This window comes from Ranitomeya variabilis, chromosome 3 (assembly GCF_051348905.1).
Source record: "Ranitomeya variabilis isolate aRanVar5 chromosome 3, aRanVar5.hap1, whole genome shotgun sequence".
NCBI lineage: Eukaryota > Metazoa > Chordata > Amphibia > Anura > Dendrobatidae > Ranitomeya > Ranitomeya variabilis.
This window is the reverse complement of record NC_135234.1, coordinates 655,800,683-655,814,431: the sequence shown is the minus strand read 5'-3', so window position 1 is coordinate 655,814,431 and position 13,749 is coordinate 655,800,683. Positions and strand designations below refer to the sequence as shown.

Here is a 13,749-nt window from a genome sequence, read left to right as displayed (position 1 = left end):
GATTAAGTTGAGGGTGACAGCAATTTTGTTCGGCCCATTTTTAGGGTTTTGTGTGAAATTATATCCAATATCCCTTTTTTTCTGTTGTTTGTTTGTGTTATTCCAATACACATAATGGAAGTAAACATATTTATAACAAAACATGTGTAATTGCAACAATTTTCTTGGAGAAATACTTCATTTTCTAGATCAATTTCAAGGGTTCCAACACTTTTGGACATGACTGTATATAATACTATCTCGATTCCAAAACAGTTGGGATGCTGTGTAAAATGTAAAGAAAACAAGAATGTAAATGATTTGGAAATCTTATACTCAAATTGTATTCACCACGAACAATAGAACACAGATCAGAAGTAAAAAGTTAGACAAACAAAACCTCCTTAAGCAATTGATGGCAGTGATATATTTCTTCCTGTCTGTTCATCAATTGTCCAGTTCTGTGAGGAGGTACAGTGGGGGAAATAAGTATTTGAGTCCTTGATGATTTTGTAAGTTTGCCCACTGACGAAGACATGAACAGTCTATAATTTTAAGGGTAGGTTAATTTTAACATTGAGAGAAAGAATATCAAAAATAAAATCCAGAAAATCACATTGTATAAATTATATAAAAGTATTTGCATTTTGCAGTGAGAACTAAATATTTGATACCTCTGGCAAACAAGACTTAATACTTTGGTGGTCAAAACCCTTGTTGGCAAGCACAGCAGTGTGACGTTTTTTGTAGTTGATGATGAGGTGTGCACACTTGTCAGGAGGAATTTTGGTCCACTCATCTTTGCAGATCATCTCTAAATCACTAAAATTTTGAGGCTGTCGCTTGGCAACTCGGAACTTCAACTCCCTCCATAAGTTTTCTATAGAATTAAGGTCTGGAGACTGGCTAGGCTGCTCCATGACCTTAATGTGCTTCTACTTGAGCCACTCCTTTGTTGTCTTGGGTCTATGTTTTGGTTAATTTTCTTTTTCTGGAAGACTCAGCCATGACCCATTTTTAATATCCTGGAGGAGGGAAGGAGGTTGTCACTCAGAATTTTATGGTACATGGCTCCATCCATTCTCCCATTAATGTGGTGAAGTAAGTCCTGTGCCCTTTGCAGAGAAACACACCCAAAACATAGTGTTTCCACCTCCATGCTTGATAGTGGGGACGATGTTCGATTTAGGCAGCATTTCTCTTCCGCCAAATGCGGTGTGTTGAGTTAATGCCAAAGATCTCAATTTTTGTCTCATCTGCCCATAGCACCTACTCCCAATCATTCAAAGAATCATCCAGGTGTTCATTGACAAACTTCAGATGGGCCTGCACACGTGCCTTCTTGAGCAGGAGGACCTTGCGGGCACTGCAGGATTTTAAGCCTTTACAACTTAATGTGTTACCAATGGTTTTCTTGGTGACTGTGGTACCAGCTGCCTTGAGATCATTAATAAGTTCCCCTTGTGTAGTTTTAGGCTTATCTCTCACCTTCCTCATGATCAAGGATACCCCACGAGGTGAGATTTTACATGGTGCTCCAGATTGATGTCGCTTGACAGTCATTTTGTATTTCTTCCATTTTCTTAGTATTGCACCAACAGTTGTCTCCTTCTCACCCAGTGTCTTGCTTATGGTTTTGTAGCCCATTCCAGCTTTGTGCAGGTCTATGATCTTGTCCCTGACATCATTATAAAGCTCTTTGGTCTTGCTCATGTTGTAGAGGTTAGAGTCTGACTGATTAATTAAATCTGTGGACAGGAGTCTTTTGTAAAGGTGGCTATGTAAGACAGCTGTCTTTAATGCAGGTAACGAGTTGATTAGGAGCGTCTAACTGGTCTGTAGGATCAAGAACTCTTAATGGTTGGTAGGGGATCAAATACTATTTCTCACTGCAAAATGCAAATAAATTTATATTATTTATACAATGTGATTTTCTGGATTTTATTTTTGATATTCTGTCTTTCAATGTTAAAATTAACCTACCCTTAAAATTATAGACTGTTCATGTCTTTGTCAGTGGGCAAACTTACAAAATGAGCAAGGGATCAAATACTTATTTCCCCCACTGTATGTGTTTGTTTTAAGACCACCACGCTCCCATTTGTAAAATAAAACAGAGTAAAGGACAACCCCTGTAAGTATTAAAAACTAATATATGCTATACATTCTTTTTAAAGTTATATTTTCCATCCCTAGGCTTTTCGGCTATGTCAATGAAGCCAAACTATTTACTCGTCCAACCTTTGCCCGTTTCATCTCTTTGCTGGACAATTATGTTAAGAACACAGGAACTCTGGAAACTGTCAGCAATGAAGAGATCCAAGAACAAACTGCCTTTACGAATGAAGTGTTCCAAACTACTATCATGAAAAAACTTTGTAGTTTCTTTATTTCAAAAGGTAAAACAAAGTTTATTACATACATGAAACACTGAGTATTACCCTACTTTATGATGAACTATATGATAATTTTTCTTTTCTACGTCTACATGAATTGTCTTCTCTATACAGCAACATTTTTTCAAGAATTTGCAGTTTAAGAATTTGCACCACTAGGGGGCATCAGATAGCAACAGTCAATGTGGCAACATGTGACCATCATCTCTCTGCTAGGTGTGTGTATAACGGGGTGTGATGCAGATTTTTCACAACACAATTTGGTATATTTTTTATTATACCATTGTGTTTAGTGGGCCCATGGGGACAGGCAACGGAAATGTCTGTTCCTATTAAAGTTTATCTGTAGGCCTTATGTACATGGCAAAAAAGTATATGGTGTCAAGTAAGTCTTTAAGACTAGAGATGAGTGAATTTGATCAGGTCAGGCTTATTCGGCAAGCTATAGCGCTTACTGAATAAGCTGTAGAGGGAACCTGGCTTCCTGGATCGCCTGTTTGTGTCATGACTGTCACACAGACGCAATACATGCAGCTGCCAAACAGCTGATTACTGGGAGTGCTCCAGGTATCTGGGTTCCCTCTGCAGCTTATTTGGTATGTGCTACAGCTTGCCGAATAAGCCCTGACCGGATCAAATTCACTCATCCCTATTTAAGACTGGATCATGGAGCAATAGACATTCTATGTGTTGTGCTTCTCCACATCATTTTATTCCCCCTCAACTGCATCTAGGGAAGAATTCCTCCAAGTAATCCAATGGAGCATGTCATGATAGTCATTCCCATTTTCACAGAGATAAAATCAGAAACCCATTCAGTTACAACATGGGCTAACAGCAGTGGTGTAAATAGAGATCTATGGGCCCCTGAGTACAATTTTAACCTCAGCTACCCCTCCATAATGTTGCTCTCAAAGATAGCAGACACTGTGCTTGCAGCAAACAGCAACTCCAGAGTCACATTCAAGCCAGTACGCACAACAGTCTGTGTTTCTTGACCAACCAAAGAAGACACATAAATTCAAAAGTCAACATAAAGATAGTAAGGCATGTCTTATGGTCAACTGAATCTGGATAATTAGGATTAAATGCTGAGTCGTTACAATACCACTATACAAATGCAAAATACCCCACTCCATGATGTAGTGACTGAAACTTTGAATATAACCACCATCTTGTTACTGATCAAAACCCACGCTACCAATATTACCACATACAAAGAACGAATATCACCACACCATAACAATTTATTAACATCACTTATAGTGGTGAATGAATAATACCACAATACTGTTCATTAACTAAAACTACTGTATTAACGCTAATATTTTCACTAGTGCCGTTATACACAGGAGCTCTGCATATAGTAAATAATGTATATTGTACAGTAAGGGTACAGATAAATCCAGTGACTCAGCAGCGATGTCTCCAAGTCATTCATTTTCACTTTTCTTCTTTATCCACTGCAGAACACTCTTACTTTTTCCAGTCACAACTCATCTCTGCAGAATGAAAAACACAGAAATCTGCAGCTAATTGCTTGAAGAGCTGCCTCCCCACTTTCGCCCTTAAAGAGGTTGTCCAGTCTAAATCGATAAGTCTGCAGTCACTGTGTGTGATTGCAGACGTATGAATTCCTCCAGTGACCCGGGACTAGAGGGTATATATGAGTTATACATACTCCTGACCAGGATCTGTCTAATGGGTGTGGCCTCGCTCCATACACTTGTATTGAGAAAGTCCTCGCCCTGTCTAGTGATGCGGTCGTAAAGTGGGCTTTGTCGACTAGAGTGTATGGAAGTGAGGCTACACCCACTGGCTGGCAGTATGTATAACACATAGATACCCTCTGGTACCTGGTTGGAAACCGGTGAATCTCTGCAGCACACAGTGAATGCGCTGGGGGGGATACATAAGTCTGCAGTCACACAGAGTGACTGCAGTCTTACTGATTTGGACTGGACAATCCCTTTAATCTACACTACACCAGATGAAGAACAGTGCCATAGTACATCTGATGCCCTGCATAGTAACTTTACCTCCTTTTTATTCACCCTACAGAGCCAGTATCCTCAAAAATAAAATAAATTATAGGACATTAGTAAAATCCCCGATACAATACTAATGCTTATGTTCCATTTTGGGGCCTCTACACAATAGTAAGTCTCCGATGCGTCCCCATACAATGGTCATGTTCATCTTTGTGCCCAATTATACCAGTAATGCCCCCTCCTCAGTGCCATCTATACAGTAGTAACATACTCTATTTCTGCACCCATACAGTAAAAGTGTCCACCTGTTTTGCCCTGATAGAGTTGTATTGTCAGCAATTTTGACCCCACACCTTAATAGGGGCCATAATAGGGGACATTAAAACATTATGGGGCCAATATAGGGGTGGTTATTTATGCATGGAGCTACAATGAGATACATTCTTATTGTACTATTATTGTATAGGAAAACAATAGGAAAATTATTAATGTATAGGGAATCAATGGAAGACAGTTTTAATGTCCCACTTTGTTATCCTATACATTAATAATGCCCTCCATTGTAACCTTATCCACTAATAATGACCCCCACTGTGACCCCATACATTAAAAATTGTCCCCACTATGCTTTATACACTAAGGATGTCTCCTATTGTGGCCTCCATAAACTACTAATGTCCCACATTATGGCTACATACACTAATGATGTCCCCCAATTCTGGTCCAAAGCACTAATAATGTCCTCCATTATGATCCTCAGACACTTGTAAAGTCCCCATGGTGGCCCTCATAATGGCCCTCTCCATATAGAAAGTAAAAAAAAACACATGCCTCTCACCTGCCCCTGTAGAATTCCTACAATGAATGGCTGCTTCTTCTTCTTCCATCACCTGGCACAGGCGGCACAATGTAGGAATGTCATTGCGCTGCCAGCAATAGTGATGAGCAAATATACTCGTTACTCGAGATTTCTCGAGCACGCTCAGGGGTCCTCCGAGTATTTTTTAGTGCTCGGAGATTTCGTTTTTCTTGCCGCAGTCTAGGAAAGGGCCATGGATACTTGTTCCCCCAGGTGAAAAACATCAGCTCTCAGCTGCCCCAGATAAGGCGCATCTATAAGATGCATCAAATCTGGTGCTTAGCCTTGCTCTTCCCATTTGTCTTGTAGCTGTGACAAGTGAGGTAATGGTTGGGGAAGATTGATTTTACCTTTGCATTGTCAGGTGACATCAAGCCCACGGGTTAGTAATGGAGCCACGTCTATAAGAAGCCCCCATTACTAACCCCATAGTGATATTATAAAAAAAACACACACACCCAGAAGAAAGTCCTTTATTTGAAATAATGACATAGACTACTATATTGAAACTATTAAACCATACTCACCGAACACCTAATCCACTGAAGCCAACATCTCCTGCAACAAAAAGAATAATAAACCACAATATCCCACACCTGTCCACATAGAAGATAATAATCCATATTGTCCCACGATGATCCTGATGACTTTGAGAGCAGTCACTGATGTGACTGCTCCCAAAGACAGCCGGCAATACATTGACACAAGAGGTAATCACTCCTGCAGTTGACAGCACTGAGCTACCTTGAGAGAGGTCACACGAGTTCATCAGCTGATGAACTCCGGTGCTCTCACTTATGGCACCACCACTGCATGAGAAAGTTCAACGGAGTTCAACATGAAGGCCAATTCTGGCACTAAGCCTCGCTCTTCCCACTTGCAATGTAGCAGTGGCAAGTGGGGTGATAGTTGGGGGAGTTGATGTCACCTTTGTATTGTTAGGTGACATCAAGCCCTGAGGTTAATAATGGAGAGGCGACTATAAGATGCCACCATTACTAATCCCATAGTCATATTGTATAAAAACACTCACACCCAGAATAAAGTCCTTTAATTGAAAGAAATACTCCTTTAATAAATCTTAATCAAACCATACTTACTGCATCACCAATTCCAGTGATACCATTGTCTCTTGCAATAGAATTTAATTTAAAAACAACAATATTCCTCACCTTTCCACAGAGAAGATAATAATCCATTTGTCCTGCGATGGGTCTAGCTCTGCTACATCTAGATGACAGACTACATGGTTGCATGTTGCGACCATACAGCCTGCCATCCAGCAGAGACACTGACCAGCGTCTGGTACCGCTGCCCAGTGTCTCGCGGTGAACTCGTAGGACTTGTCTGACTTCACCGTGAGCTCTCCAGGTGCCATCAGAAAGGTCTTGGGAGTGCACAGCCAATAAACTCATTTCACCAATCTGACGTCAGCGCCAGTGAAGTTAGAAATTTTCCCACAGCGCTTACACTAACGTCAAAACAGTATCAGAGAGAGATGTCAATGTTCGTGTGTGTAATACGTGGGGCACACCGTGTGCCGCATCAGTACCACACAGCGGGTGCCAGGGAAGCAGCGGCACAGTAAGCGCTGCTAGCCGGCGCCTGGTGTTGAAGACATCTCTCATCATTCTCCCCTGCTCTGCCGGTGATCAGCAAGAGCAGGGGAGAATGACAGTTATATTCAAGTGAGAACAATGACAGCAGGTGCTGGCTTTTGGGACTATTAGGGTATGTGCACACGTCAGGATTTCTTGCAGAAATTTTCCTGACAAAAAACGGATATCTCTGCCAAAAAACTGCATGCGTTTTTCTCCGTGTTTTTTCATGCGTTTTTGACGCATTTTTTGTGCGTTTTTTTCCAAATGCATAGAATTGCGGGAAAAACACGGAACATCCGCAAAATGAATGAACATGCTGCTTTTTTTACAGCGATGCGTTTTTTTCACGGAAAAAAGGGACAATGCGCACAAAACATGCAGAATGCATTCTAAATGATAGGATGCATAATGTATGCGTTTTTAATGAGTTTTTATAGCGTTTTTATCGCGAAAAAACCTGAACGTGTGCACATAGCCTTAGGCTGCCGTCACACTAGCAGTATTTGGTCAGTATTTTACATCAGTATTCGTAAGCCAAAACCAGGAGTGGAACAAATAGAGGAAAAGTATAATAGAAACATATGCACAACTTCTGCATTTATCACCCACTCCTGGTTTTGGCTTACAAATACTGATGTAAAATACTGACCAAACACTGCTAGTGTGATGGCAGCCTTACTCAAATCAGTCTACACCTGCTGCTGCTAATAAAAGCAGGTGTACTTTTCCATTTTTATTTAAAAATAATTAACACAGTTATACTCACCTAATGCCTAATTCCACTGAATCCTTCGTCTCCTGTAATAAACCAAAAATAAAAAAAAGCAATATCCCTCACCTCTCTGTCATTGTGCCCCATGCCGTAATCCATGTCTGGGGATTAATAGTTTTCAACCTGGCCAGTGCCAAAATGCAACCGTCCAGGCTGAGAACCACTGGTGAATGACTTGCTGTGGGCGCAGCCTCAGTGACTAGCGGTAACTTCCTCAAGGTGCTCTCACTTATGCACCACCACTGCTTCAGAAAGTTCACCAGAGTTCATCAGGAACCCGTGTTACCTCTCTCACGGTAGCTCAGTGAATTACATTGTATCGCTGATGTCCCGATGTGACTATTCTACACTTGAGATCACCGTGGGACAATCAGGATTTTGTGAACTATGGTGGACAGGTGAGTATATGATTGTTTATTATTTTTTATTTTTTTTATAGGAGACATGGGCATCGGGGATTGGGAGTTAAGGTGAGTATATATATATTTTTTTTTTTTACATTTTTTATAGGAGACAAAGACGTTTTGGATTTGGTGTTAGGTGAGTATAATTAGTTTTTTTTATTATTAATTGAATCTGTATTTAACTAATTTTCATGTTTTTTATTTTAAGTTTGAGCACAGGTGCTGGCTGAGGAGAGACTACTTTTCCCATCAGCGGCTCCTGCTATCATTGTTATCAGTCGCAGCAGACATAGCCTGATGTGAGGAGTAGTCTTTCATCAGCCACTTCCTGCTGACCTGCGGCAAGCCTTTTACTGCGGGTCACCGCTGCGGGTCAAGTATCTCTGCGGAGTCACACTGACATCTGACAGCGTGACCCTGCAGCGCTCTGATCGACGATCACTTTTTTTTAATTTGTGCACAGGCACTGGCTGACGAGAGACTACTCCCATTAGTGGCTCCTGCCATCACTGTCATCAGTGACAGCAGACGTAGGCTGATTGAAGAAGTATTATCTCGTCAGCCCACGCCTGCTAACCTGCTGTAAGCTTTCAAGCATCTTTGTGGGGTCACATTGACATCTAAGGCTGCCGTCACACTAGGAGTATTTGGTCAGTATTTTACATCAGTATTTCTAAGCCAAAACCAGGAATGGGTGTGCAGCGCCCCAGAGTCCTGGTCGTTGCAGTACTGTGGCTCCGCCACTATGGGGAGCTATGGTGCGTCCGATGGCACTGAAGGAGTTCATCTGATCAGGTATCACAGACACCAATACATTTCACAGCCGGGCCTCCGGGGGGAGCTAAGGGTGCTATTCATTGGGCCACTCCCCACCATAGTGGGTAAACTGGGGGTCGGGCAGGAAGTTTGATCAGAAGCTGACTGGGTTGGAACCAGGCAACACCTTGTGGCAGAGGGTGTTGTAGGGGAAGATACAGTAGGGTCTCTGTCAGGGGTGGGATCCTGACAGAGGCTTGGCAACGAGAACGAACGTAACGGGACCGTGCCTGCTCCGGGTAGCGGCGGTGCCCAAGAAAGGATTAGAAGAGAGATAGATTGTGCTGAGTGAGAAACGGGATCACGCAAAAGGAGAAATACCAGTAGGAGTCGTGCTGTAAGACCGAAGCAACATCCTACTGAGGCGCACTACCGGTGGCCGGAACGCCGAGGGAGTAGAATAACATTCAGCTTCAAGCAATACTCCAAACAGCGGCAGGACAGTCAGTCTCAGGCGGGCTGTCTAACTCAAATCACCTATGAAGTCTTGGGAGGCAATTGTGGGAGAGGGGCGTCTCTAGGGTCCCGGAAGAACTCCAGGCCTACCCGTCAAACGGGTGCCGTTCCTACCCGATCCTCAGGGAGGGACGGAGGATTAGCAGAACATCATCTAATCGAGTTGTGAGGGAACATCAGAAACAGACACAACAGTTGTGGGGTACTTTCCGTAAGCACAGCAGGGAAGGACTACAACACATAGCGCTAGGGGGAAGGCACAGATTTCCTCCTGTGAAGAGAACTCTGGAGGTGCCATTGGACCGGCCGGACTTGCGCAGCCTGGTGAGCCGTATTCTGGATTGAGGACTCAGAGATCTTCAGTAAAGAGGTAAAGAGACTGCAACCTGGTGTCCTCGTTATTTATCGCGACTTGCACCCCACAACTGCACCGTTACAACACCTCTTATTTCACCGGACGTCCCCCACTGACAGACAGGGCCACGGACCGGGTCTAGCCACCGTGACAACCCCAGGACTGAGACCTAGAGGCCCGGCTCCGGGTACCCCTAGGCCCTGCGGCGGTGTGGGGGCGCTCCAAACTTGGCATCACGAACAGGATCTACTTAAGCCTGAAGAATCAGGTCATGTGTGCCTTGGAACTGTGATTTATTGTGCTTGGACTGTACTTTATTGAGAGACTGTGTATTGCCATTGACCAGAGAAGTTCCCGCCAAAAGCCTCCGCCATTGCTACGCCAGAGAAGAAGGAGGGCGTGCCATGGGAGGAGACCACCTGAGTGGCGCGAGAAATGGCTACCGCCCCCTGCGCTTCTGGCTGGAGAGTGAGGACCTGCCCTCAAGCAGAGGACCCCCTGATTTGCAACGGCGGGAAGCAGGAGATGGAGAAGCTCGGCCCCGGAGAAATGGCGGAGCTAGGTGCATGCGTTGCCGCCGAATGCCCGACAGCGACGAGCAGCAAGTGTCCGAGCAACAGCGGGGTGATCCCGGCCTGCCCTTACCCATCAGAGACGGACTCGCGCCCACCGCCGGTGAGGGATCTGAACTCCTTAGAGCCGCCGACGGAGGAGCCGAGCCTACCTATCCCGACCACGGAGCCATGGAGGGCGGGGCCACCACAGGAGACCATCTCGGAGGAGCTGCGGTCCGGGCTGCAGCCGATTCCAGTGTCCTTGTCAGCGGAACGGATCGACACCGGTGGAATCACATCAGGCGCAGGTATGGAAAGCGCCCCTATTCCCCCGGCTGATTCTGCTCCCCTGACCGGTCCGGTTCCCCCGATCGATCCCGCTCCTGTGAGCGCTCCTCACCCCAGCAATAATCGTTTCTTCTCGGTGGAGCGGGTGATCCTCACCTCTAACACGATGGGGAAGCTAGTGCCTCCACTACCAACCCAGATGGGAGAACCCATAGATGTGGGCCCAGACGGGGTGGTCCTCCGGTGGGCCACCCCCTGGACCGGGCCGGAGGGAGCCCGGGAGGACGGCCTCACCCTTGCCGTGCTCACCTAGAAGCAATATAAGCAATGCCTAATCCATCACTGGAAGGATCGAGATGAGGTTGAACAACCGGATACGCAACGCAGAAAGTCTGTGCAGGGCAGGAAAGGCTTGGTAAAGCGGGGGACTGTGTTGGCCTTCCACCCGAAGAGGGGTTGGGGTTCCATCCAGGAGCCGGGGCTACCCACTGACGTCTTTGTTACAAGTTACAATGTGAAAACTCCTTGCTGCGACCGGAATGGCGACCCACTACGAAGGGGGGACCAGGTGACGTACACCCGTCACAGGAGCGCACAAGGGTGGTGTGCTCGGGATGTGCGGCGATGTGAACCTGAGGGGGCGTCACCTGTTGCCCCGATCATGACAGATCCAGATTTGTCAGATCTTGTGACCATCACCACCGTACGCGTAGTAGCGGCTGCTGAACTCGCAAGCAAGGTCAGCCTTCAGATCCAGACACCGGGTGGTCTGACGGCCCCTGCGGGACCTGCTACCGGCGCCGATGCCGCAGCGGTCGGAGGTCAGGGACCAAGACCGCCAGAACAAGAATAAACCTCGAAACCATGATAATGTATATAGTTCTTCGTTTAACTGTTTGTTCTTGTTTTGCTGCTGAACCCGTCTAGGGTTAACTTTTAAAAGGGATCCCTTTGTTGACCCGGGATCCCAATTGTTTGGTTTGTTTTTCCACTTTTTGTTTCCTGTTATCAAGAACTGCAGTAATCATGGACCGTGCATGATACAAACTTTTCCTTGTAAATAGTTCGCACCTTATTAAAGGCGATAAATGTAGAAGTGGTGCATATGTTTCTATTATACTTTTCCTCTAATTGTTCCACTCCTGGTTTTGGCTTACAGATACTGATGTAAAATACTGACCAAATACTGCTAGTGTGACGGCAGCCTATCAGCGTGACCCTGTAGTTTGCTGACGGTGGTAACGATCTACCAGTGGTAACATTACCGCTGTTCAGAAGTTACACCGGTGTTTTCCACGCTGTCACACAGCGTGGGAAACACCATCTTTTGTGCTGTGTACAGTGTTTGGCTGTATTCGGCGGTTAAATCGTCGAATATTGCAAATTTGACGATCGGGATCCGAACCGAATATTGATATATTTGCTCATCTCCAGTCTTAATCTACATAATTGCTGTAATACCTGAGCATAGAGGTCCCATTTTTATTCTTTATGTGTCTCCTGCCAGTAGCTGCAATGCTTGTTTGTTTGTTTTTTCAGTCAAGATGGGGTGCAGAGTGTACATTAATGGGAAAAAATGAACTTTTTTGAGTTTATCAAATGGCTGCAATGAAACAAGGAGTGAACAATTTAAAGGGGTCTGAATACATTCCGTACCTACTGTATATATATGTATAAAGATTATTCTTATCTCAGCATTAATGCCATATTCATGTGATATGCTATAAGTATCTGCTAGATCCAGGTCCTATCTTTGGGACACTTATCTTGAGAACATGGATCCGGTCTTGCACTCCCGAAATTGAAAGGTGATCGTTGCAGGATGAATGTGACCAACTCCATTTGTGTTTTTTTTGCGGCTTGGGAGAAAGTGGTGACTTTTCTTGGTTTTTTTGACAGATCTGTCTATTCAGGTTTTTATGTTGGAAAGTGGCCACACATTTGCTGCTCTCTACAGTCACTTCTATGGAAGTTCTGTAACTTAGATGGGGCATGGTTCTTAAGATAGGTGCTGTCAATCTTCTATGGAATATCCTATAGAGATGCTATGGATGTCTAAGATGGGAAAACATTTTTACCTGGTTAATTAATCAAAGTAGTTCACCTTGGACAGGGCAGCTGCAGAACCTTTCATTTATGCTTATTTTTCTCTTATTTTGTGCATTCAGTTAACACTAAAGTTCTGTTTGTTTATTAGAGAATGACTTTTATGAATTGGGAAACATAAATGCATCTTGACTTTGTGGATTGTCTGACATACAGTTTTGATGTACAGGTTATTACACATCAGTTGAAAGTTTTGAGAGTGACCTACGGGAAATGTGGTTTGGATTGTACACGCGCTCTAAAGGTTCCTTGGACTCTTCAGGCTTTGAACATGTCTTCCATGGTGAGATAAATATTTCCAGCACATTGAAACACAATAGAAATGACACATACCGAAAGAATTACAAGATAATGCAGGTAGGTAATGACCGTGTGATCAAAAGTGATTTAAAAGTTGAGATGAGGACAAAGTATAGATATTGGTAAAGCCGGGTTCACATTGCATCTGATCCCCACGCAAGTGGCTCCATCGGGGTTTATATCTGAAACCTTGGAACATGGAATTCCGGTCTATGCACAGATGGGGCTATTGACTATATTTATGCAGATGGAGTCACTGTGTGCTCTGTCGGCCATTATTTTCAGCAATATATGCTTAATTCACCAATATGCAGCTGACTACGTCTTGGTCCACCTCAAATATGTGGATATGGCTGCAAATTATGTCCGAAAAAAAATGATAGCTACTTCATCATAGCATTCAATGGTCTCATCAGCGCTTAGGTCCGAATCCTCTTTTTCTGTGATTAAGACTAAGTTCTGACGGAGCAACTGAGGGGGAAATCAAATGCAATGTTCCCAACCTACAAAGAACACAAGACCAGGCATGGGGATGTAACATTCAGATAGACATCATTTCCTACTGTGAGTCAGTGGGGAAAACACCAAAGATTTCTGTGGTTTAAGGTACCATTTCAAATCCCTGGCAAAATCCATGTAAATAACATGCAGATTTCTACTTGTGATTTTGCTTTGGAATTGACAAGGATTGCCCCTAATACATTGCAAAATACATTGTTGCGCAGATCAGTTTGTGCTGCATATATTTGTGAAATCCACAATGCCGATACTGTAACACACAGTGGATTTTACGCCTGAAAAATTCAGATGGAAAATCCCCAGATATCTGATCAGTATGGACGTACCCTAAGGGTATGTGTCCACGTTCAGGA

At 44.1% G+C, this 13,749-nt stretch overlaps 1 protein-coding gene across 1 annotated transcript in view; it reads left to right on the top strand.

Moving 5' to 3' along the window:
- LOC143816860 (uridylate-specific endoribonuclease D-like) overlaps positions 1–13,749 on the top strand; it is a 70,228-nt gene that overhangs the window by 25,003 nt on the left and 31,476 nt on the right. Inside the window, exons 3-4 of the mRNA XM_077297784.1 lie at positions 2,176–2,378; positions 12,747–12,860. Coding sequence (XP_077153899.1) covers positions 2,176–2,378; positions 12,747–12,860 — 317 coding nt within the window. The remainder of the gene's footprint in view (positions 1–2,175; positions 2,379–12,746; positions 12,861–13,749) is intronic.